Here is a 24,983-nt window from a genome sequence, read left to right on the forward strand (position 1 = left end):
CAACATCTTTGGCACAGCGTACGGTGGGCTATAATTGACATAAATCAATTTTCACATTTTCAGATGAGTAAGCTAGCTAGAGATCCAACAGGAACGTCTAGTGAATCACCAGGCAAAATACTGTAATAATAATAATACTGCTGTGTCTTGGCTTGATATTACGATGTCCTCTGTCATTGATCAGTTGATAATGTGAGTACGTTATTTGCATAGATGTGATCTCTTCCCCCAACACAAACAAGCGTGTTGGAGGTTGGAAAAGGACCTTGTGTAGTATGTACTGTGTCTAGATGACAAAGGAAGTCTCCTGCCTGATGGAAAATACATAATGTGTGACTTGGTGATTGTACGCTGTACCTGGTTCCCTTTTGATTACAGTCAGTGGAGAAAAAAATCTGATAGTGCCTGGAAACCCAACCACTGGCCTTTCTCAGATAGATTAGCATCTTTCACTTATGTCTGACATATACTGTACAGCAAATCATTTTCTGGTACGATCTATAATCATATTTTCAGATGTTCACAATTCTTTGAGGAAAAGAGCAATGCCATGGAATACCCCAGAACATGTATATAATTGTTTTTAATTTTAGGCTTTAGTAGCTTTCAATGTGGCCCCTTGTCTTGGTCTCAAATTTGAGATGCAAATATACTGTAGGCTACATCTTCCACCTAATTTGGAAGTTTTTATCAGCAGCCGATATATTGAATTTTGTTAATTTTCCTGCCCTCTGCTTGAGTCTTTGCAATCCATCATGGTCAATCATAATTTATGATCTTTCACTTGTTTTTTTGCACTACTTGTTTTATATATTTTTATATATTTGGTTTTCATCTTTTGTAAAGTGTCTGAGTATCATGTAAAACGCTTCACAAATAAAATGTATTATTTTAAAATGCATTATTCACTAATACACAGCCATCTTAACTGCAGCAGCAGCAGCCAGTGGGTTTCAAAGTTAGGACTGGTCAGTTGGTGTTTGCTTATGGCGTTTTGAGTGTGTGGGTGAATTATTGACATCTGTATCTGAACAAAAACCTCGTCTCGGTTGGTTCCTCATAGTATAGCACAGTACATGGAGCGCATGTACAATGCATGCACCACGACCCACTTCTCATGATGCCATAACCTCAATAGGGTGACTGGGAAGTGATGCGACAATGTTCAGTGGTTAGGGAAACATATTGATATCCTGTGTGTGTGTATATGTGTGTGTGTGTGTGTTGCTTCCTCATAGGATGTGGGTGTGCTCTCACATAACTTAATTGCCTCAATTTGAATGAGAGCTATCTGAGGGGCGTGTAACAGTGACACAAGCACTGAACAGCTTCAGACCGGCTTTGTTATTTTCATATCACACGCATTTCTTCAGGATAACAGTCGTAGATTTGTTTTGGAGCAACAGTCAATACAGCGAACACCGCATTTCATCAGTTTTGCTCATTCATCTGTTTGAAGGACAGTCTGTGTTGTTGATTTCATACAATTTGAGTTAAAGGAATGGGAACGGTGTGATGTAGCTGTTGCTGGTGAAATGGATGACTACTAAGGTGTTTTGGTCAGGCAACACACACACACACACACACACACACACACACACACCTGCACACTCATGGCGTTCTTCTTTGAGGCTGTGTGTGTCCTTCGTTCTCTCATCTCCCCCACTGGTAAGTCTGGCAACCTGTGCTTGACGATGTGTGTTTGCTGGACTGTAGTGGTGTGTGTGTGAGTGTGTGTGTGTGTGTGTGTGTGTGTGTGTATCTAGACAGCCTAATGTAGGTTCCCTTCAATGTAGTGATGTGACAGACCGAGGCTGTATTGATTTCTCAATAGGATGTTCCTCCAAGTCAATCCTTTTACTTGGCGTTGTCTCATGTCTAATCGCATGTCATGTTGAGCCTGTCCCTGTTTTAACCCTGTAGTTTGTGTGTGTGTGTGTGTGTGTGTGTGTGTGTGTGTGTGTGTGTGTGTGTCGCTGCCAGTCTATTGCCCAGTAATAACAGGTTAGGGCTGATGGAGCCTCTCCATAGAAGAATTCCCTCTCTATGGACTGACAGCACAGCATTGATTTTTCTGTTTGTCACGCATGGGGATTGTCAGGATGCATTAGCTGATTGAAGTAGTCTACATTCTCAGCCTGTGAATGTGTGTGCAGATGAACATGTGTTGGTGTGTGCTGATGTGTCACTGGTAGACGCACGTGTGAGTGTTCAGGACTGTGTTAGGGCCCCATGACAAGGATAAAAAAGAAATTTGTCATGTTTTGATTAATATAGCAATAGAGGTTTGAATTGCAATATAATAAACAATGCAGTTAAAATGCAGTATTTCTTTATAATGAGGCCAAAAGCATATGATCAGTGATTAACCACAAATCCATACCTGACAATGCACTGACTGCTGAAAATAAAGTAGATTTTCCAGCGCCATCAGCAATCGCATCGTAACAGAATAGCAATACCTACAATACAATACAATTTAAACCACCACTGTGTTCTCAAAGTGCTTCTCTGCTTCATAGTTTTAATGTGCATTTGCATTTTGCTAAATGAGTCTGGGAAAGCCGCCTCATTAAAACGATTTGTTGAAGAAAGTTAAAGCAAAGTGAAAAATAATTTATTCATTTTCAGGCAGTCTGGTAGCTCAGTGACTCTAATATCCAACTTAATGGGAGATTAATGGGATCAAGCGAGCCTAGAACAGCAGTGTTGGCAGATATGAAGATCACTGGAACATGATGTAGCCTAAGCCATTCAGGCTATATCCCATTCTCTAAAGCTTATTTACTGTGACTGGCTTAAGCATTCAAAACATGCACTGAACAATACAGTTGTAAACTTTAACAGTTGGTTTGACTTCTCCTTCCCTTTTGCAGTCCCTTTTGCAGTCCCCTTTATAAGTCTGGACTCACACACACACACACACACACACACTCACACAGTTTGCATTGCAAACTCTGCCCTACAAGAGCAATAACTGTATGTCCGGTTTGCTCTTGAAGGGTAGAACTGACGCTTGTCTAGCATTACATTGCCACCTAGCAAAGCTGCAACATTTAAACTGCACTAGGGCACAAACGAAAGAAATCACTCTTTTTATACTTTTTTTTTGTTTATTATTGTTTATAAATGCATCCAGATCGTAGACACTAAACAGTTTATTGTATCGGTAAAATGTATATCCATTTTTCATCATATTGTTGACAGTGTCTGGTTTACCAGTCAGGATGGTAGATTTAATTTTGACTAGAATATCTAGGCTCAGTTTTAAGGATCTGCATCTCCCTGTAGTTATTCTGTGCAGTTGAGGACATCCTGTTACATTAGGCAGTGATCCACTGGGCGACCAGGACCGGGGTACTGGGCTTCTACACAGCAGCTGTGTGTGTTTATGGATATTACTACCAGCCTATGTGTGGCATTCCCCACTAAATCAACGAGTTACACGATATGTTGGTGGCAATCTGACAGCATTACTGCATGTACACCCTCCATTTCTAACCTCTTGATCTCCACTGTTCCTCCCTCCCATAGACTGTAGTGGGTCTAATCTAGTCTAATCTAGCTGCTGAGTGGCCAGGTGGCAGCCAGCCAGGCCTACAAAGAAATGATCACACTTGCCCTTTTCTTTTGTCTCTGCTTCTCTCTCTCTTTATCTCTGCCTGTCCTAGAACTCCAACATTAATTGGGCTAATCAGACATAATGAGGAGAAATAATGGCCGCTCTCAGTTACCGAATTGCACTCAGACCGATTCATTCAAACGCAGAATGGCTGTAATCACAAACATTAACAGTTTAGCACACATCGCATATACGCCACGCATTCGACCAGCAGATGCATGAGGGCCCAGACAGCTGTAAATACGTGCATATACACAGAGTGTTTGTGTGTGTGTGTGTGTGTGTGCTGGAGGCAGTGCATGGGCCAGAGAGCAGAGGTCTACTGTACATTCAGCCCATTAACTCTGCTTTACTGGAGGCTGTCTTCTCTGCACTGCCAAACGTCTGTTCTCCTCAATGGACTGGCAGTCTGGTCAGTAGGGATTGTACTTTTGGATTCATCTGCTGCCTATTGATTTATCTGAGAATAGAAATGAATTACGCCACATATCCTTGATAAAGTTGGAATAGAGCTTGGTGCTTTCGCTAAGGGACACATTCCTACCTTCAGATGGGAGTGCTTTTGTTAAGCGCTGTATGCCAGTTCATACATCATGTAAGGCTTCTGATGATAATGAGTGCAGCATAAAAAAAAGGATTCTTTAACGAAAGGTTGCAGCTGCTATGCTACAGTAGTGTCCCATACTTTGCACTTTGTATTTTTTGCCGTCTGAGGTAACAAGGAAAGCCCTGTCTCTGTACAGACCTCATGTAACCCCCCCTCCTTTTAGCAGACAGGGACAAACCGGTTTGATGGAGGCCAGAAGGTGGACAGGAGAGGCATGGCTGCTAGCAGAGAGGGAACAGATGGGGGGGGGGAGAAAATGAAACACACACACACACAAGTGCGGCTCTGGAGATTGGCACAGTAGATGTGCACGGCTTGGCTATGGCATGATGGCGGCACAGTTGGAGTGGGACGAGTGCTAGACCTTGCCTCAGTATTTTAACCCTATCCTCGCCTTGATATCTCAAATTTTACATGTCATATTCCAGCAACATTTCATCGCACTGTCAATATTTTGATGCATGGTAACCTAAGTCAACTAAGACCCTAATGGTCGCCCATTTGTCAAGTATTTGTCCATCAGCTACAAAATACACCATATGTTAGCTGTCAGACTTGAGGCTCCGCACACACACACTCGCATGCAGCTAACAGATGGAGGGAATTTTGTTTGATTGACAGGTAGGTGGTCCAGCGGCCGCGTGTTATGGCGCGTGTCAGTAGGTGACAGACGGCGCTGTGTCCGGCCCCTCTAGGCCCCAAAAGGCCCCAAACACCAGGGGCTTGATGGTGTGTGTCGTCCCAGTGGGAACTGACCCCTGCTTTTATTTTCCAATTAGTCCTCGTTTGTGGCTCGTTAGTTGCACAGCAGCGTCAGATCGTGGCTGTCTAGTAGTCTGGTACCCTGACACACACACACACACACACACACACACACACACACACACACACACACACACACGCAGACGTCCTCTGGAGCACATGTTGTATGCCTGTGTTCTCATGGTTTGTCCACACACTGCTGTCAGTAGTGAAGTGGGCTTTTCAGCATAGCACAGGTTGTTACCAGGCAGAGCGCCTCACCTACGCACCTCCCACATGGGTTGCTTTTTAAACGCTTAGTTCTACTTTTACACCAGCCCACTCCTTCTAGCTTTTTGTAACAGTCACAAGCTTGGTGCATGCACTGCTGCCATTCCCTGCTTGTAACAGGAATGCATCAGAAAGAGAAACAGAATCTGCACATTATCAGTGGAAAGAGGGAGAGTGTCCAAAAAAAAGTGATGATGATGGTATAACTGAGATGTCTTTGTTCACAGTGTTTTGCATTTTGCACTTTATGTTCACAGTGTTTTGCACATTATTTGGATAGGCCTGATAACATGCGCATGTTTCTCTTTCTGATGTACTGTTTATTGTATTTGAATGCACTAACCTGCAGTTGACCATAATGGATTTGTTTGTCAGAGGGAAAAAGGGAAATAAAGCCAATCCAATTTCCATGGGTTTGACCTGGTGGGAATGGCTCCCTGCTCCCCACCAGGGAACAGAGAGGTGTGTGCTGCACTTTCACTCTTTTTATCACCCTTCCCTGGCTGCCCATCAGAAACACAGCTCTCCTGTCTAATAAAACTTCATGGATATGAAAGACGTCAACCCACTCTTTTTTTATGTCTGACACAGGCTTTTTAAATCTCCCCATGTCTGGTTATTATTCTGCTGTTTTTTTGGGTTTTTTTTCCCAGTGTTCTTTTGCAAGCAGGGTGGGAGCGGGAGTCGTTTCAGGCGAGCGTTGCTTAGAGTTGGCGTTGTTCCCTTCCACTGGAGCTGTCACTGTTACTCAGGCCTGAACTCCAGCGTTGTCACAGTACATGAATTTTGACCTCGATACCGTTTAGTATCTGAAAATTTTGTACTACAACGATAGTACAGCAAACAAGAAAAAACATGAAGCAAGTTGCTTGTGTTATGCAGCAAAGGGGTTTTTCTCTGTCAGCTGGGTGTCCATCTTTGTCGGCTCTGTAAGCGTAATAGTCCCGTATTTCTCTCCTGGCACCAGTTTTGTCAACCAGTTTAAGTGGACTGGGATTCATTTCAACACATGATGGACTGTTTGATGCAGTTGCCAAGTTTTCAACAGTTTGACTTGAATTTTGCTCTGGCTGCTGCAGTCCACTGTCAAGTGTCAGACTTGTTTATTTACGGAATTTCAGCTTGCAGAACACGTGGTAAAACTGTTTTTTTCTCTTGGTTTAAATTATCCCAAACTTGATCCCTAAGGAGCTAAAGGAGTGAGTGGGGGATAACAGGAAGGAATATGGACTTCACGGTATAATGATAATGAGTCACTTATGATAAGTTACATTTTTGTGTGTTCATTGTTTTTCTATGTGTGTTTCATTGTGCTGCCAATCTGCCAAAAGCAGCAGTAAAAATCTGGTCACAAAAACATTTGGTGAAAGTACTGAAAGTTTATATAATGTTATTTTCAATCTTTCACAAATGTATCACAGTAGTATTGAAATTTCATTTGTGACAACTACTACTGAACTGGCTACTGAACACTGATGCCAACGTTGACGGCTGCTGAGCTGTGGTTGTTTGTCACTGGAGTCCAGCAAATGGCCTGTTCCCATTGGTGAAATGCTAATTAGCCTCTTTCTTTCTCTCTCTCTCTCTCTCAATTCTCCCCCCTCTCTGCCCTCCAGACTTTAACTACAATACGGACGGCTACGAGGGGGACGGGGCGGAGGACGGCAAGTCCCAGGATGGCTCGGAGACCATGCCCTTCATAGATGAGTCCCCCACCATGTCGCCCCAGCTGTGCGCCCCCCGCGGGCCCGACGGAGAGGCCGTCTCCCCCACACCACCGGAGGGCCTGCTGCCTGGGGTAAGGGCACACACACACACACACTCACACACATACACACACTCTGATTTTTTTTGCCATTTCGGCCTACGTGGTTCATATACAATGAGGAATGGAGTGATAGATGGGAGAGAGAGGGGACATGATGTAACATAAATCATAGCCACCAAACTTCATTCTTAAGCAGGGTGTCATGAAAATGGCCTTATATTTCAATCTAACTGGCATTAAAAAAAGGCTTTAAAAGCCTCAAATTATGAAGACATTATGGAACTTACAGACACTGTATTTAGAGTATTATTATAATTGATGCTGATGTGAGGTCAGGCAGTGTTTCTCCCTCTTAGCAATAGAAGCTCTGATCTAGTAGCTCATCCTCCATCTTGGATTACTTCACTCCAGGCCCCATCTATGATGACAGTCTTGCTCTTTTCTGGCCTGCTGATTGTTTCTTCCTGAAGTTAGCAGGTGGATTGTGACCCTCTGTAATTGTGAGCGATTAGCCACAATAGAGTTGAATTGCTCCCGCAGCACACTGCAGGCGGCACATTCACAGCACCAGGAAATGACTGCTGCACCCAGATGCTGTTTGATGCTATCAGGAGCAATCTGCTAGCCTATGTTTAAATGGAGAATGCATTCCAGGATTTAAAGTGCTAATCCAAGTGCTAATTTTATTGATTTTTAAGCTAAGCGCTCATTACTGTGGTGTTTCTGCACTGCACTTCCCAGAGATCACCTGTCAATCAAACCTTGAATCCAGTACTGTGAAATCCTTTTTCCTTTGATTTTCTGTTGATGCAGTTTAAGTTTCTGTAGGTGGCGCTCTTTTCTCTGTCTGTTCAGCCATGTTGGCTATCCCTGCTCATGCTAACTACCCAGTTCCTCTATTTATTACAAACAAACTGCTGTTTCTGGTACTGGACATATAAAACACATCACTTCCTGTTCAGCAAATGTAAAAGCTTTCATAAACTGGCTATAGGTGGAATCACTTATATCAGTCGGTGATGGAGAATAGCAAAATGAACATTAATTCATAGGAAAATTGCGCAGATTATAACGTGGTGTATTTATGTTACCTTGAGACAAAGTTTGCAGCATTTGCACTGTGTGTATCTTTCCATAAGAACGATCCCTGAATGCTTGTGGCCATCCTTGTGAGATTTTGAATGGAATCAGCATATTTCAGTGTTTGTTATCATGCAACATATTCACCTTCTGGCTCATGTCAGTAGGTCAGAGGTTAGCGGTGTTCTTTTCATCCCTCATGGCTGTGTGTCTGCATGACTGTGAATGTGCATCCTTGTTATGCGACTGTGTGACTGCTTGTGTGTATGACCGTGTGAGTGGGTGCCCTAACACCCTGGGGAGGCTCAGCGGGAGCCAAGTTGACCCCAACCTGACCCATCCGTCCCACACAGAGAGGGGCAAGCCCGCTAGCCCGCACAGAGAGGGGCTAGCGGGCTTGAATATCATGTGTCACACAGTAGATTACACATGTAACATGAAGGCTAAACACACCTGCGCATCTTAAGAGAGTCTTCCCATTGTACACTTCTCTTCCCAAAGAGAGAGATATTCCTAGATAAGACCTTCCCTATTCTGTCATCTTTTCAAGAAGTGCCTCATGTCATGTTCTCCCTCCTGAATAATATCCTCTCTCTCTTATATCTTCATCCTCTACTTGCTCCAGTTGCTCTCAAAAACTCCTTGGGTCTTATTTTATTTCTTTTCAAAGCAGTTCTCTTACATGATCATTCTACAGTCACAGGAATATTGTAAAGACACTGTAGCTCTGACCCTTGACCTCCTTGGTTGCTTGTCATATTGGTGCTCTATGAATTATTAAGCTTATTCTACTGTTGCACTCATTGTGAGTCACTCTGGATAAGAAAGTCATCTCATTTAAATGTAAATCTATCTCCATCTAGTGGTGGAATGGAGTAATAACAAAACATTCCCACAAGCTTGCTTGAAACATAACATCCTATGTAAGGAATAAAACCAGTTACCCAACGCTCTCTACATTAGATTGATGTTGAGAAGTGAGCAACTGCCTTTCCGTGAAGACTCAAAACACCACTGTTCTTTAGGATGAAAGTGAACCAGTGCAAATGGAAATGCCCTTGTCTGACCGAGCTGACTGGTTTGATGCTGTGGCGGGGAGTTTGTGGAGGATTCTTGTCAGAAAGCATCTCAAAGGTCTTCGCACCGTAGCCTTCCTCCCTTCACCGCCTTGTTAAAGCGGGCCTTTCCGCTGAGTTTGCACGACCTCTCATCTGCTGACACGAGAGAGCCAACACTGACACTTCCATGCCAAGCCATCGCCTCGGAAATATACAGTCAGCACGGGGAGTGTGTATGCGTGCATGTGTGTGTGCATGCATGTGGGTGAGTTTGCGTGTGTTCATGTGTGTAGCTGTGCATTTAAGTATTTTAGAGAAGTGCCGCTTGGATGTGGCACACCAGAAAATTCAGGAGTGATTACAAAGCATTTTATTAGTATTAATGCTATTGTTATTATTATTGTTGTTGTGGTTGTTATCAAATTATTTATGTATATATTTACTAATTTATTTAACTTGGTTTTATTTTCTCATCCCAATGCCTTTCCAAGTCCTTGCCATGTAAAGTAGGTCGACTAAAATAATGTAGGCCAGGAGGTTAGTAGCCTGAAAAACTAGCCTAGATTTTTGCTAGATTAGCTGCATAAATGGCCTGCAAAAATGATTTCCATGTGACGTTTGGGTCACTTGGAAAAAAAAAGTTGAAAACCATTATTCCTCTCTCTTTAATGTGAGCCAGAGAGAATGTGAGCCAGAGAGAGTATCTAGAGGGAGATTGGCAGAGAAGTGGTGGGTGTCACTTCCTTTACACTGAGATCTAAAGGTCAGGAGGGGTGAGGAGCAGGGTGACAGGTCATAGCGGGGGGTGAATTTCATTCATTCACACACATGTGCACACACTCAGCGTTGGAACATCGTGTCTTGAGTCCGACCTATTCTGTCAACTTCTACACTGTTGCCTTGTGAACAGTTCCAGCTTCCTTTCATCTCCAGTTATTGATTTTCATAACAGCTTTTCCTCACACACATGGCAAAGCCTTGTCTTTTTAAGCGGTTTCATGTGAAAAAAGCCCGCATTGTGCTTGTGTGAAGCTGCTGGCCAGTGAACTATGTGACCTGTAATTAGAATCAGCAGCGCTAGCAGCACTTTAGCTGGTCTCAGCTCAGCATCTAAGGCTCTCAGCAGATCAATAAAGAGACAAAGACCAAAGAGAGAGAGAGAAGGTGGGAGAAAGAAAAGTAGAGAGAGATTATCTATAAATCTCATTGACGTGAAAGAGAAAGAAACTGCGTGTGTACCCGATGAGGAAGTGGCTTTTGACTGGAGAGACAGCAAGAGGGTTGGAAGAAATGAAGCAGAGTGACTGTCTCGGTGAAGCAGAGAGACGGAGGAGTGTTGGAGAGAAAGAAACGGTATATGTGGCCATCGAGGAAGTGGCTGGATATCATTTGTTGTGAGGGGAGGGGCGGATGTGGAGGGAGGGCAGACCTCATCGACCGAGGCGGAACAGTGGCACACACACACACACACACACACACGCACACACACCAGGAAGCCCAGCGGAGGAAGGGGGTGGGGTAATGTAGGCAGGGTCCTCTCTCTCTCTTTCTCTCTCTCTCTCTCTCTTTCTCGCGGTGTCCAGACGGCTCGCTCTGAAGGGAAAACACTGATGTGTCCAGGCAGGCCCTGAAGAAGGGAATCGCAGGCAGAAAGAGGAGAGAGGGAGAAAGATAGAGGGAGAGAGAAAGAAAGAGGGGAATGATGGAGGAGGACGAGGAGGAGGTGCTGTGCTACTTGGACAGGGTGCTGGAGGAGGAGGAGGAGGTGTTTGAATACGGAGATGGGGAGCTGGAGTCCATCACTCCGCCACATAGACAGTTCAAGGTGAGACAGCGGCTGGACAGCTGGGAGGGAGAAGGGTTGAAAGTACTGCCAGCGTACCGGATGCATGGGAAATACACACACACACACACTCACACGTGATTCTGACACTCTGGCCAGGCTTGAATGCTTGGCTAAATATAGCCAAGTGGAAAGTCTTATTGATGTCTTCGTATGATGTGGCGTCACTATGTGCTGCTGTGTGTGCCTCAGAGCCATCTGCGCTGCCAGAGTGTGTGTGTGTGTGTGTGTTGCTTGGACAGCCATTGATGTCTTCGCATGGCTTCATGAGGCAGCTACTCTGGGGCACATTTATCCTCCAACAGTCTGCTACTTGTTTAAGGAAGTTGATATTTTTTTCTCATGTTAACTTCTGTCTGTTAAGGAGCCTGTGTGTGTGTGTGTGTGTGTGTGTGTGTGTGTGTGTGTGTGTGTGTGTGTACTCCTCCAGGTTGATGGATAGAGACAAAGCAGGGCAGCGTTGTTCCTGGTCACTCTGATATCAGCTCCTTTATCGCACAGAATGGTGACAGAGGGCACAGTCGTGAAGCATGTAGTGTTTGCTGTATGTAAACCGAAGGCAGGCATACGCTGCAGCAGGTTGCCCTGGAAAAGCCTTCCACTGCTTATGCATTTCTCATCTTGCCCCCTCGCCACACAGAAGCCCTTTGTATAGCGGAGGGAAAATATTCCCACTGTCGGAAAAAATAGTTTTCTCCTCCTTTCCTGTCTTTTCTCAGCCTGCTGTGGCATTTTTGTCAGTGACAGAGTAAGCTCTGCACGTCACCAACATCACACACACACACACACACACACACATACACACACACACACACACAAGACCCTATACGTTATCTGTGTTTACTGTGACAGTGAATGCATGTATTTCTCTGTCTTGTTTTTCTCAATGGTCAGTGCGACTATAGGGATTTGGCATCATGTCTGAGGCAAGATACTAAGAAACCTTGTCAGACGTGGCCTGGGAAACAGTTTAAATACGCATTGTGGCGTTTACAAAAGACGTCAAAATTCTGGTGTAAATCTCTAGGCAGTGTGTAAACACAAAATATTTTTTGGTGCTTGAAATAGATGGTGAGCAACAGGACTTGGCGTATTCGTAACACTTTCAAAGATGTGGATCCGTGTGACTCATTTCCAATGCTGTACTTGTTTTGCGTTGCAGTCTCAAGGAATAAAAATCAACTTTCAGCTTCTCTAGGAACACCAGCAACAAAACAAGTTACTGAGAGGCTATTTAACCTTCACAAAGGCATAGTCAACTCAAAACCTGCAGAAGGCCTGTGCCGCTTCGCTGTTTAGCAATCAGCTATACAGTATATGATTACAGTAACTTACTGATGCGATAATGTAAATGCAATTTGAATGGTTTTCTGTTGGATAGGATGCTTTGATGAAAATTTTGCACAATGTACACGAATGTGACATGAGCTGTGGAAATCAGTTTCTTAACTAAGGCTTTGGTCACAAACAGAGCCTTCATTTGAAATGTATGCATACTATTCAAGTTGGAAACTGTCACCACCAATCACAGTGATTTCAAGCGTGCACCATATGAAGTATGGAGGTGAATAATGTTGTGCTAGTGCATGTTAATGAACAAACACATAGGTAAAATTTGAGATTCATTACAATATATTTAAATATCTTAGAGGCTCTTTGCATTTCTCAAAGAAGCAACTCACACACAAATATTTCTCCTTTGTGTCTAAAAGGTTGATAAATGTTTGTAGTGTATGTAAATATCTATAGTAGTGATGAAGCCTCTTCCCATTCCTGAGAATTAATTCTAATCATATATCTTAATGCTTATATATACTTATTTTTTAAATTTACAGTATATGCAGTTAATGTACATACTGTAACTGGTTCAGTTAGACCTTGAGAGTGGCACCTCCCATCCTGAGGAGTGACATCAGTGTCAGAAGTGGGATGTTAGTGGTGATGGGGTTAATAAAATGAGGTCACGGCTTTTTCCTTTTCTTATCAGGCAGGGCTGGCTGGCTGATATCATGGTAAGGATCTGACTGTGTTAATAATTAATCTTCTTTTCTGCTCCCACGGCTGCTCTTTGGCCTCCCTTAAACACGTGCACACACACACACACTTCACCCTCACAATGAAAACATTCTTCATTTTATGTCCTTTTGGCTGTGGTCACAGACTTGTGGCTGTAATAGAACTACTACCACTACTGACAGCAATTTGCAGTACAGCTTTTTGAGCATCTGCCTGTATGTATATGTGAAGGGGGTTTCTTTGGGAAATAGGTCAAGTCACTCATAAGCCCTCTCTGATGATATCAAAGGTGAATATGTAATTGAGCACTGTTTCAATAGCAGTCACACCTTTATGTTTTTAGTGTGGACTACAATCAAATGGTGTCTTGCCCTTTACAGTACACTGCTAGTCTGGAGAATAATGGTGTGAATATATAATGATCATCTTCACACTATAGCGATGTGGGAAAGATATTTTATGAATGGCTTGCAGTCTTTTTTGCTAGATGAGATGTGGAGCATTAATACAGTACATACTGTATATAATTAGCCCTGTAATGTATTGGCCACCTGTCCAGGGTGTTTCCCTGCCTTCTGCCCAATGCATGCTGGGATAGGCTTCAGCCCCCCCGTGACCCTGAATAGGAATAAGCAGGTATGGAAAATGAATGAATACATTTATTTAGAATTTAACTGATGTATTCTGTTTTAATGTAGACTATCAACAACATGAGTGTCAAAGCTTTTAACTTAGCTTATCATCCCTTAACACTCATAACCCCCTGACTCACTACTTGCTATATTTGTCTTATTTTAGCCCTTCTCCCTGGTTTCTAAACTCAGTCATGATGAGGATGGTGACTCAAAACACAACAACTGTGTCTTTTCCCTGGAAGCAACTTGAAGTGAGACTTTCCATAGAGGAAGCAAGCCATTGAGATGTTATTTAGATTAATGAGGATCCCATTAAACAGCTGCCGTCTAGGCACTTTGAATGCGTTTGTATAGGTCTCAGCAGATGTTTACCTGATGTGGTAACTACCATACTGATGTGGAGGAAATTAAGTTGTGTTATGGTCCTATAATGTGGCGTTTCTTACGTGTGAACTCTGTAAACAAATAAAAATACTTTACCAAATCCTACATTTGCCTTTAGACATACACTGTGCTTCCTGTATCTATGTCACCTACACACACACTGTGTGTGTGTGTGAGATCATTATTCTACTTTAAACAAGGCCCGTCTTAGCCCGGCAGGCCCCATGTTCACACATTGACACACATCCATAGCTACAGTATATAGTATACATTAACGCGTTGTGTTATTTGTCCTGCAGGGAGACATAGAGAAGGGGCTGGAGATGAAGAAGCTGGTGCTGTCTGGGTTCTTGGCCAGTGAGGAGATCTACATCAACCAGCTGGAGGCCCTGCTACTGGTGAGAAACACACACACACACACACACACACACACACACACACACACACACACACACACACACACACACACACACACACACCCACACACACACAGGCTGCAAAAACTATTCATCTTAAAATCTTACTTACAAAATTGTACTTTTATTGAAACAAATTTGAAAACACAAACACAAAACACAAACACAATTTGAAAACAGTGTGAGATAATTTCACTTGTTCCCAATGCAATGCAGTGACATTATCTTGATACTGGTGGAGTGATCCAAAGATAATTTCACTTGTTTTTATTTATTCTCAAAACTGGTGAAACTACATTGGTAACAAGTCAGATTATCACACCATATTGGTAGATTTTGTCACTTGTTTTAGTGAAAACAAGATGTTATGGCTGGATACTAGAGTACATGACTTGTTAAGAAGGACACATGTTGCAGTGCTGTTGTCTGAGTTTGTGCAGGCCCAGTGAGCTGACAGAGTGCTATTACTGGTTAATGGTCATACTGAAAGCAAGACCACAGTCGCAGCCGTTTCCTGAAACCCTAACTGACGACATTGTCATGGTTCCCCATGCTAAGGCACTATGTCATATCCTGCCTCTCTGCTCCGCCACACTCTGCACCCTGCCCCAGTATAAAGTCAAGTGCAACATTAAGTTTGACCTCACTAAGTCTCACTTTGCTTATTCTCTGCCCAGCACCCACTCTGGGTGTGCCATCCCATTCACCCACATACAGTACAGAACCAATGGATCTGCCCACGTAGACCTGTAAAACAGTTAAGTGACAGGGCATTTTGTATTGCCACATGGCAGTTTACAGCACTTTATTTCCACTATTCAGCAGCTCAGACAAACATAGTCATAGTTAGTAGCCAGTCAGTGAGGAGACTGTGGTAATACAAGCAGGACTCTCCTTCTCTCTCCCAGTTCCTTTCAGCCCTTAATGATCAGTGGACAAATAAAGAGTTTCTTCATGTCCTCCTCCACTTCCTCAATCATAGAGAGAACATCTGAAACTTGGGGGCAGTGGTGGCCTAAAGGTTAGAGAAGTGAGCTTGTGACCGGAAGGTCGTCGGTTCAATCCCCCGGACCGGCAATGATAATTGATTTGAGTGAAGCACTGAAGTGATCTAATTTGGCTTGACTACAGTGGATCACTAGAAAGAGCCTCTTTCTCTTCTCTTCTCTTCTCTTCTCTTCTCTTCTCTTCTCTTCTCTTCTCTTCTCTTCTCTTCTCTTCTCTTCTCTTCTCTCAGAGCTTGACTCACTAACTTCCTGGACAGAGGATTCTCCCTGCAGCTCTCACCTTGTCCCTCTCTTTCCATGTTGAACGAGGTTTCATTTCAACAGATAAACACTCAAAATAGCCAAGCAGTGTTCAGTGTTTAATTTTTTCCCACTTTTCCAGGCCAGGAGGTCTGAGTTCTACCTGCCCCCTATTTCATTGTCCCAGCAGGCAAATACAGGAATAAACACTTTCTCATACAGTTAAGTACAGTTAAGCCCCCATAACCAAATGATGGAAGCTTTTCTGTAATGTGACCAGCAGTAACATGGAAACAAAAACCAGCGTGGAACTTCATGAGGCTGATAAGTCTCTCCATTCATCAGTCTTGCTAAAACATTTATCAAACCTGATGATGGGTTGTCAGCTAGCTGCTTTGCCAACATACAGGCTAGGTTATGGGCATCAAGTATGTGCTTGTGGTAATCGTCAGTGCTTTTGAAAATGAGCCAGCTCGATCCGCCTTAATCATTAATCGCCTACAATCAGTAGGGGATTTACTCATTATTAACCCAAAGAAACTGTTGCTTCCATGACGTAACAACCTTTTTTCGCTCTGTAATTCAATGTACCCCCTGCCATGTCCACTCCACACAACTCTCTGACTAACTCTGGTGGCATCTGATCCCATTGGTCAGGCAAAGCTCAAAAGAGTCACCGGGTGACAAATAATAAGACCGGAAACTTTTTTTAGGGGCTGGCTCTGACTGACCAATCAACTGGCCCAAGTCAGCATCTCACTGGCTCTGAACCATCGGGCAACATTTATTGTCAAACCCTGCTTTGAAATTAGAAACATGACTCAAGCACATTTTATCAGAGTGAAATAAACTACAACAAGTGTAGCAGACAACAGTAATTCTGATCCCCGAGTGAGTCTTTTTCAATTCAGTTCAAAAGTTGCTTTATTGGCATGGTGAAATGCACTTATATTGCCAAAGCATGAGGAAGACAATATATAACATATCAAACTAAAGGCGGGTATGAACACATATTAATGCCAAAGAATTTTGCACAACTCATAGTAAACCTGAATCTATCTTACCCTCGGGTTTTAGCAAGCTGTTATGAACTGTGCTGCTATTATACGGCATTTTTGCATTTCACCAAGGAGGTATGGTAATTTTTGGGTTGTGGTCTTGCTTTCGAATTCTTGATATATTTGGGTAATCTTTGGGAATAAATGTTCTCTTAAAAGATAGTTTTTGGTGGATCAGGTGAGGAAGTGTTTCCCGTTTCCACCTCATTTAAGCGAGCAGAACAAACACTGCCTGTCCTGCCTTGGGAAGCCAGATTAGTGTGTGGCGGTCGTTCTCATTGGCCAAGCTGTGTTCACTGAGCCTGTTGTCTCTGTCTTTGCCCATCCAGCCCATGCGTCCTCTTAAGGCCACAGCCACCACCTCCCAGCCCGTTCTGACCATCCAGCAGATTGAGACCATCTTCTACAAAATCCAGGACATCTTCGAGATCCACAAGGAGTTCTATGATGCCCTCTCGCCCAACATCCAGCAGTGGGACGAGAAGGTCACCGTGGGACATCTCTTCCAGAAACTGGTGAGGCTGAAATGGGGTGAAATGGTGCCTGGCACTAAATGTGTGGGTCTTTTTTTTTCTCTGCCCCCTCCATCATTCACAGTAAGTGCAGTAAATGAGTGTTAATACTGTCAGACTTGTGCTACTTTTCTGCGCGATGAACCACTCTTCTAATTTAGACTGTGTGTGCGTGTATGTGTGTGTGTGTGTCCTTATTTCTGTGGTCTGATTGCGTTAGCAGGGATGTAGCACTCTCCGGTCTACCACACTGTCGTATTTGCGTTGGATTATGTTGTTTAAACAGACTCTCCCAGTACATAATATAACAGTATAGTTGTTATGTGTGTGGGTGCGTCTGTGCCTGTGGTCTGATTGTATTAGCAGGGCTCCAGACCTTAGCTAGGCTCAGCGGGAGTTAGTTCTCCCTCTGTGATAGATCATCACACTGTCATATTTGCAGTGGATAATGTAGTTTGAACAGGGCTTCCCAGCACATAACGTAAGAGCATAACTGTTATGTGCATTTATGTGTGTGTGTGTCTTCCCCTATTTTAGATACTGACCACAGTTGATATAGATTGGCTGATGTAACATGGTGTAATAAAGGCTTTCAGCTGAGCTGTCAGAAACTTCAAAGTATGAAGTGTTCAGGAAAAAAACAACTGTCACTGAATAAAATTCATTCCACAGAAAAAACATAGATAAATATAAGTTGGAAGGGTAATGCTGACAAAGTGTGTAAAATCCATGGACTGTCATCAGTAAAAAAAAGTATTTCATGGTTAATCCATTTAAAAAGCATTTGTGGTAACTGATTGCGAGAAATAGTGTTGCTGAAATGACAAACCCTGGCACATTGGGGCGGCTGTGGCTCAGGAGGTGGAGCGGGTCGTCCACTAATCAGAAGTGTCATTGGGCAAGATACTGAACCCCAAATTGCTCCTGATGGTTGTGCCAGCACCCTGCGTGGTAGCTTGCTGCCATCGGTGTATGTAAATGGGTGAATGTAGGCATGTTGTAAAGCGCTTTGGATAAAAGCGATATATAAAAATGCAGTCCAAAAAAATGCAGTCCATTTACATTGTGTCTTGTTAATTCACTCCGAGACGGTCCCACTGTGGGCAGAGTGTAACAGGATATAGCGGTTTGTAACATTCTGTTAATCGTCTTAGTGAACTGTTCCTCCACCTGAACATAACAACACAGTTTTGCTGTAAAGTTGGGAGCCTTGATATACCATAAGCAGATAGCACGATAGTTACATAGTTGTTACTTTCTCTTGCATAATGCCACAGTACCCATAGCTTCTTATCAGCTGATATACATTTACAAATATAACAAATATAACTTTTTTGGTTTCAGCCACTTCTGTCATCATTCTGGAAAGAGATATGCTAAACACAATGGATGTGTTAAACAAAAGCTTAAAAAGAGGCAAATTAGCCTTCTGTTAGACAGCTTATTTTGAACACTGGGGGATTTCACTGTCTGTGCTGGGAAAAAAACACATCATTACTGATAGCCTTATGTGACAGTGTGTCTTCAAATTGTAGGCCAGTGACCAGATAAATGTGATTAACTGTTCATGTGATGAAACATATCTTGCATTTAGTTTACTCAATTTTTTGGATCTTAGGAGATGTGATTTATTCTAGCTAATGAGGTGCGAGTTACTCAGATGCACTGTTATGAGAGATTCTGAGACATTTTGCCAAGACATGAGCACACTGCTGTTTTGACTAGAGGATAGAAGTGAGTGCCATGCCAACTCAGACAAATAAACACATCAGAATATTGGACAATTACATAACCTCGGCTATTCCAGTCTTAGGAGAAGTCATAAAGTTCTAAAATATTTCTGGCTTCATTGCCCTGTGATTCAGCGGTTTTTTTTTTTTTAACCTTTGGCCAGTTTTGATTAAGGATCGGAAGTGTATTTACCATGTGGCTGGCTGAATTAGAGTATTTCAGCATTTTTCTGAAACTCAAATACCAACGTAGTATCTGATATTGTTTGGGATCATGAAGTGAGATTGGATGACAGTGGTTATTTTACATGCATGGGGAGTTTTGTTTTTAACCTTGTGACTCAAATAACCTGGTTTTGGTTAGGTTAGGGCTAACCAAAACCAGGGTTAGGGCTAACCCTAACTTGGCTAGAATAACCCGGGTAAATTCATATTTTGATAATGAGAAACCTGGTTAAAAAGCCTGGCTTACTCTGATATTAAACCGTTTTTTGTGGCATGATCTTACTCCTTTCACTTTTGGTTTCCGCTGTCTGCTGAAACTCAGTCTCACACAGTTACTCGAACATTTTGATCTCAACAAAAAACATGGCAGCCAGCAGTACTTACTATTACTATTACTATTGGGATCATCATTTCTCTTCCATGTGTTAGCAGTAACTTACTATTGCTCAGGCAAACAGGGATGGGGTAGCTGGCAGCCGCTGGCTTTTCATACTTATTTTGCTGTGGGCAGGACTCCTTGGATAGACGGCAGTATTGTGTCAACTGGTTTATTCATGATAACAGGGATACTCCATTGCAGGATATTAAAGGATAATGTAAACATTAAAGTCCATTGGAGAATTTCCTGTGTGCAAATAATGCCTAAATATATAACAAACCGGGCAAGAAAAAGAGAGATCTAAAAAATATTCTTGTGGTGTGGGTGTAGGTCAGTTCAGTAATGTTTAAGTTATAAGTGAATAGTCTGATGGATTTGTTTCCAAATTTAGGTTACTATGAAACTGTCTTGCTTAGTGCTAGACTTTACTCCGAAGGAGAAGCACTACAAGTTGTAGCTTGAAAGAGAAAGAGAGTTCAGCTTCAACAAAGGTTTCGTTTACAGGTTTTAGCCATTGATAGCTAGCTAACTAGCCAGGAGGCTAATTTAGCAAAGCAACTGATGTTAATGTTAACATGTGACTACTAGCCACCACTAACTGTTGTATACTCATTCTACTATTTGGTAATAGTGAGGAAACATGAGACCAGGGAGAATTGCATGCCGTTCTACCTATCTTCTACAAGATAGGTTAACTAGAGCACAAATCAGATGTGTTAACAACAGGACAGGGACAGGTAGTTAATCAGATACCATGGTTAGTTGGCTAGCAAGCTGACATTATCTAAACACAAAATTGGTCAGATGTATCAGTGATGAAATGATCAGTTCCCAGTAAAAAACAGCACAGAAATTAACCATGTCTAGTTAATTCTGTTGAGACAGCCAAATCCCAATCAGCTAACTATAGTTGAGGACCTCCAATATGGCCACCAGAGGAACATGTGTTTATGTGGGAGATTGATCTTCAAATATAAATGAACCTGTGTACTAACAGAAAGGAAAGTGACAGACCTCGACCAGAGCTCTCATGTAGAAATATGACTCTTTTTGGAGTATAAACAGTGCTTCTCTCTCTCCCCCCTTTCTTTCTGGACCACAGGAGTACCACCACCAAGTGACATCTATTAGTGAAGTCATCAGCTCCCATCTGTGCTGCGTGTATGTGCGTACGTGAGCCTGTCATGTGGCAGCTAAACATTTAGTCAGACTGGCAGTGCGGCGGTACAGATGGTAGTGTAATTAGCCGGTCTGCTCCCTACCGCTCCTCGTCGGGGGCACGGGAGCGGCTACTGGAGCAACACACACTGGGACAGAGAGGCACAGAAAACAGGCAGGCGGGGGATGAAAGCCAGTCACAGTTCCAACTTTTCTCACCTATTTTAGAAAAAGAAAAGGGCTCAGCTGCAGCCTTAGCCCTGCTGGGTCTGCCAGGATTGCATTATACTGGCCAAATGATTCAAAATCCCTGGAGGCATACAGCGGAAAGGGTGTAATCTTGCCATGGACATGCTTCTGAAAGGGCTTTTTGGACTAATAAAACCAATTTGCAAACAAAACATTTCTGAAGATAATATAGACATGCCTCCTTCCTTGGGGACTAACTATAACTGTAATCCGTGGATTATGTTATTGTGTGTAATTGGATTACGATTACATTCTTGGTGATAGCATTTTCATTTTGGACTACTTTATATATAATCATGACAATATTTTGATGACGAGATGTCAAAATATTGGCTCAGACTAAAATTTGTGGGTTAGCTCACTTGGGAGTTATTCCTGTATTGTGCTGTTGTTAGCTTTGTGAATACCTGAAATGTTTCTGTGTAAGAAAAATGTATTGTAAGAGTGGCCAGTGTAGAGATGTTGATAGTTGTGTTATTTGAGGCTGAGCGCTCTAGTGAAGCATCTTATCACACCAGTTTGATGCTGCAGTCACTACTCCATAAGGATAAAACCTGTGTGACTGTATGATTAAAAGCAGAGGATAACAGAAAGCCATGAATGACTGATCTCTACAATCTTGGAACTAACCGATCTATTAGGCATCACTGGAAGACCTTTAGGCCGTTTGAGTGTTAAGCATCAAGGGGAACAATGTAGTTAAGCATCAAGAGGAACTACGGGCAACTGGCCTCGTTTCTCTGGTCTTGATATTACCATAGACAACATAGAGCGCTGCACGTATTTTTTTTTTAAAGATTTATTTTTGGCATTTTTCTTATGCTTTATTTGAGAGAGAAAGACAGGAAGGTATGGGAGAGAGAGCAAGGGGAGGACATGCAGCAAAGGACCATGGGCCAGATTCGAACCCGGGTCGCTGCGGGAAGGACTGAGCCTTATGGTACGCGCCCTACTCGGTGAGCCACCAGGGCGCCCCCGCGCTGCACGTATTTGACTGTCCAAGTTAATGGGCGCTGAGATTTCTGTCTGCAAGGCAGCAACACATTATGGACAAGTGTTGCTTAGCTACAGTCAACCATGTGTAGTAAATAGACATTACTAACTGATTTTGATTCTGAACTATAAATATTCAACATACTGATGCCATAATACTTGAGGCTAGCTCATGTAACCAGAAAAATAAAGAAAAAGTAATCAGTAGTTAATTACTTTGAATTTTCATTCATAAGTGATTACTATTTATATGGCTTGTGGTATGTGTTTTAAATATAGAGTTTGAGTTTGTCTAAATATAATTAATAGTCCTTTATTGCCATTGTCTTCCTTGTCTGTCACTGGTCATCAGCATATGAACGGTGCTTTAACAGACACCAGCGTGGGGCACCAGTCAAAATAAATAGTTAATTCAAAACAGAGCTTGGAAGATGTATTGGAGTATTGTGTGTTACACTAAGAGCTGTAGAGTCATGCAATGCCCTGAAGATATTGTCACAGACATGGTTTAGGCTGCAGCCTTCTGCTGTCCAACATCTCAGAGAGGATTAAAATTTTCCAGACTACAGACATGTTTATCAGCTAAAAACTGGCTATTTCTAGTCAACACAGACTCCGTACTCTCTGTCCGTCTCTCTCTCTCTCTCTCTCCTACCCTCACACCTTTTGTTTCTTCCCTCCCTGTATCCTCTCCTTCCCACCTCCTATCTCAAAGACAGGCTGTTGTTTCATACCAGCCGCTTTCAGCTGTGATCTTGTTGTTTGGAGTGTGGGTGCTATGTTAGAAACGCTGCTCGATGGTGACGGATGGAGCTGGAGAGTTTTCATGCCGGCCACAGTGTGTCTGGGGGACATGATGAATTGATGAAATACCACAATCACGTCATTTTGCTTGGCTCTTACTTTCCGGGCCGAGCTGCCAAGTCCAAAATCACTATCTTTGGAAATTCAGCGATCACACATGGTGGCTTCTCCCTTCTGTCTGGGGTTTTGGTTAGGCATAACGAGGTCTCCAGTGAGGTTGAAGTCAGGGTTAGGAATATTTGGATTAGTTATGAGATGGAAACAAGCAGCTCTATACTCATTTGGTGGACTGTGTTTGTTTAACCCATTATCTAGCTGTATGTTTGTGTCAGAATTGCTCATCGATGACTATTATCACTGAATAACTACTGGCTTTTTGTGTATTTTATTTTCTCTGTCATCCATCCATACTCAGAATATATGAATCTACAATGTCATCTTTAAAGTGTCTTGTGAAGCCTGATGGTTCCCTGACGTCTCCACTCTTACAGCCAACTCGCCACTTCATACCCAGAGGGGAAGTGGAGGAGAGGAAATGAAAGATGGGGGGGGGGCAAAGCCAAAACTAACAAGTCTTATTCATTAATTCCATTCAGCCGAGTCCCATCTCCTTGCTCTAATAGGGTGCAGTCAGCTCTCCTGCCTGGCCCTTCAACCGTAGCTGTAGCATGCTGCATATTCATGCGCTGCTGGTCCACCGCTTGTGTTACAACGCACATACAGTACAGTAGAGAGAGGCTGTTAATGAAGGGAAAGAGAAAGAGAAAGAGAAAGTAACTCCGTTCCAATCAGAGCCGCCAGTGGAGGGGCATTATGGGAACATGATTACGCTGTGTGCATACAGTATGTGTGTGTCTGTGTGTGTGTGTGATAAGCATTAAGGTAACTCCACGTATGCTGATAGAGCAGAGTTCTGCACCACTCTTTTCATCCCTCCACTTCAGGCGTAATCCTAATGGGAAAAGAAATTAATTTATCTGCCAGTACTGTATAGGAATTCTAATAGAATCATCTAATGTAGGTATGCCAGGGGAAAACCCGCTCTCGTCTGCCCTTACTGATAAAAGAAGGCCGTTACCTGACTTAATAAGCAGTTTGTACTTGCTATAGGAATGCTTACTCCTACCACACTCAGAGTAATGACAAACAGATTATGCTGTGTTGTAATAGTAAATCCAGTAGTAAAATCGATTAGAGTGTAGTAAAAGCCAGTGTTTTGTCTCTCTCTGTGCCCCTCCCACCTCCTAGTTTCTCCTTTACCCTAACATCCCTAATCCTCTCTGTCTTTCTACATATTGCAGGCCAGCCAGCTGGGAGTGTACAAGGCCTTTGTGGACAACTACAAGGTGGCGCTGGAGACGGCGGAGAAATGCAGCCAGGCCAACAACCAGTTCCAGAAGATTTCTGAGGTACGTTCAGCCTCCACAGCTGATAAGAGCCTCAAAGAGCGTCTTGGGCACAAGGAGATCATGCTTGAATGCCAGAGATGCCGCATTCATTAGATTCAGTCGTTCTGACTGCTTTTGGGTCCTTTTGGGTCATTGTAACAGAATCTTTTACCCTTTTTACCTGGACCAGAAATGTGATTATATAATAAATCACTTGTTCCCCACTTTCCTGTTCTTGTTAATTGTATAATGTGTAATTGGTACTGTATAATTGTGCTGCATAATTAAAGGTGCTGCATTTTAACATAAATGAATCATTGCTGCATTAATTGCGTCATCAGTGTAATAACCGTAAACAAACAAGACCATCACCAAGGAGATTATCAGCCTCTACTGGCTTTCCCCTTCAGTAGCCAGAACATCCTCTTTGTGACAGGAAGCAGTGGGGCTTATGGGAAATGTCGTCTTCTACTATACCAGTAGCGTGAGATAGAGGCTACCGATCATCTTGACCGTGGTCTCATTTGTCTGCCGTAATTTGACAATGAAACATCAATATTTAAATATGCTACACCTAGAACGTTTAACTGCTGAGTGGGCTGTTTAAATTGGCTGTAATGTTGGGAACTATATGTGTAAGCTTTATGTGTAGGTAGTCCATTCGTCTCAAAATACTTCTAAGAATAGAAGTGTTTCAGCTATCCACCATTTAAATAACATGATATCTTGTATCATGTATGCATGTATATAACGATTGCTACCATGAAAGTAGAAGTCAC

General features: G+C 42.8%; 1 protein-coding gene across 1 annotated transcript in view; it reads left to right on the forward strand.

Annotated features, from left to right (window-relative positions):
• Nucleotides 1–1,483: 1,483 nt before the first annotated feature.
• Nucleotides 1,484–24,983, forward strand: part of LOC139653525 (active breakpoint cluster region-related protein-like) — a gene marked incomplete at its 3' end in the record, with an annotated part of 24,033 nt that continues 533 nt past the window's right edge. The window contains exons 1-5 of the mRNA XM_071530377.1: nucleotides 1,484–1,668; nucleotides 6,878–7,059; nucleotides 14,345–14,443; nucleotides 17,096–17,281; nucleotides 24,118–24,225. Of these exons, the coding sequence (XP_071386478.1) occupies nucleotides 1,614–1,668; nucleotides 6,878–7,059; nucleotides 14,345–14,443; nucleotides 17,096–17,281; nucleotides 24,118–24,225 (630 nt within the window). The remainder of the gene's footprint in view (nucleotides 1,669–6,877; nucleotides 7,060–14,344; nucleotides 14,444–17,095; nucleotides 17,282–24,117; nucleotides 24,226–24,983) is intronic.

Source organism: Centroberyx affinis, unplaced genomic scaffold (genome assembly GCF_046629955.1).
Source record: "Centroberyx affinis isolate AG114_WGS23_722 - 3 ecotype Tasmania unplaced genomic scaffold, CSIRO-AGI_Caff_v1 ptg001923l_1, whole genome shotgun sequence".
NCBI lineage: Eukaryota > Metazoa > Chordata > Actinopteri > Beryciformes > Berycidae > Centroberyx > Centroberyx affinis.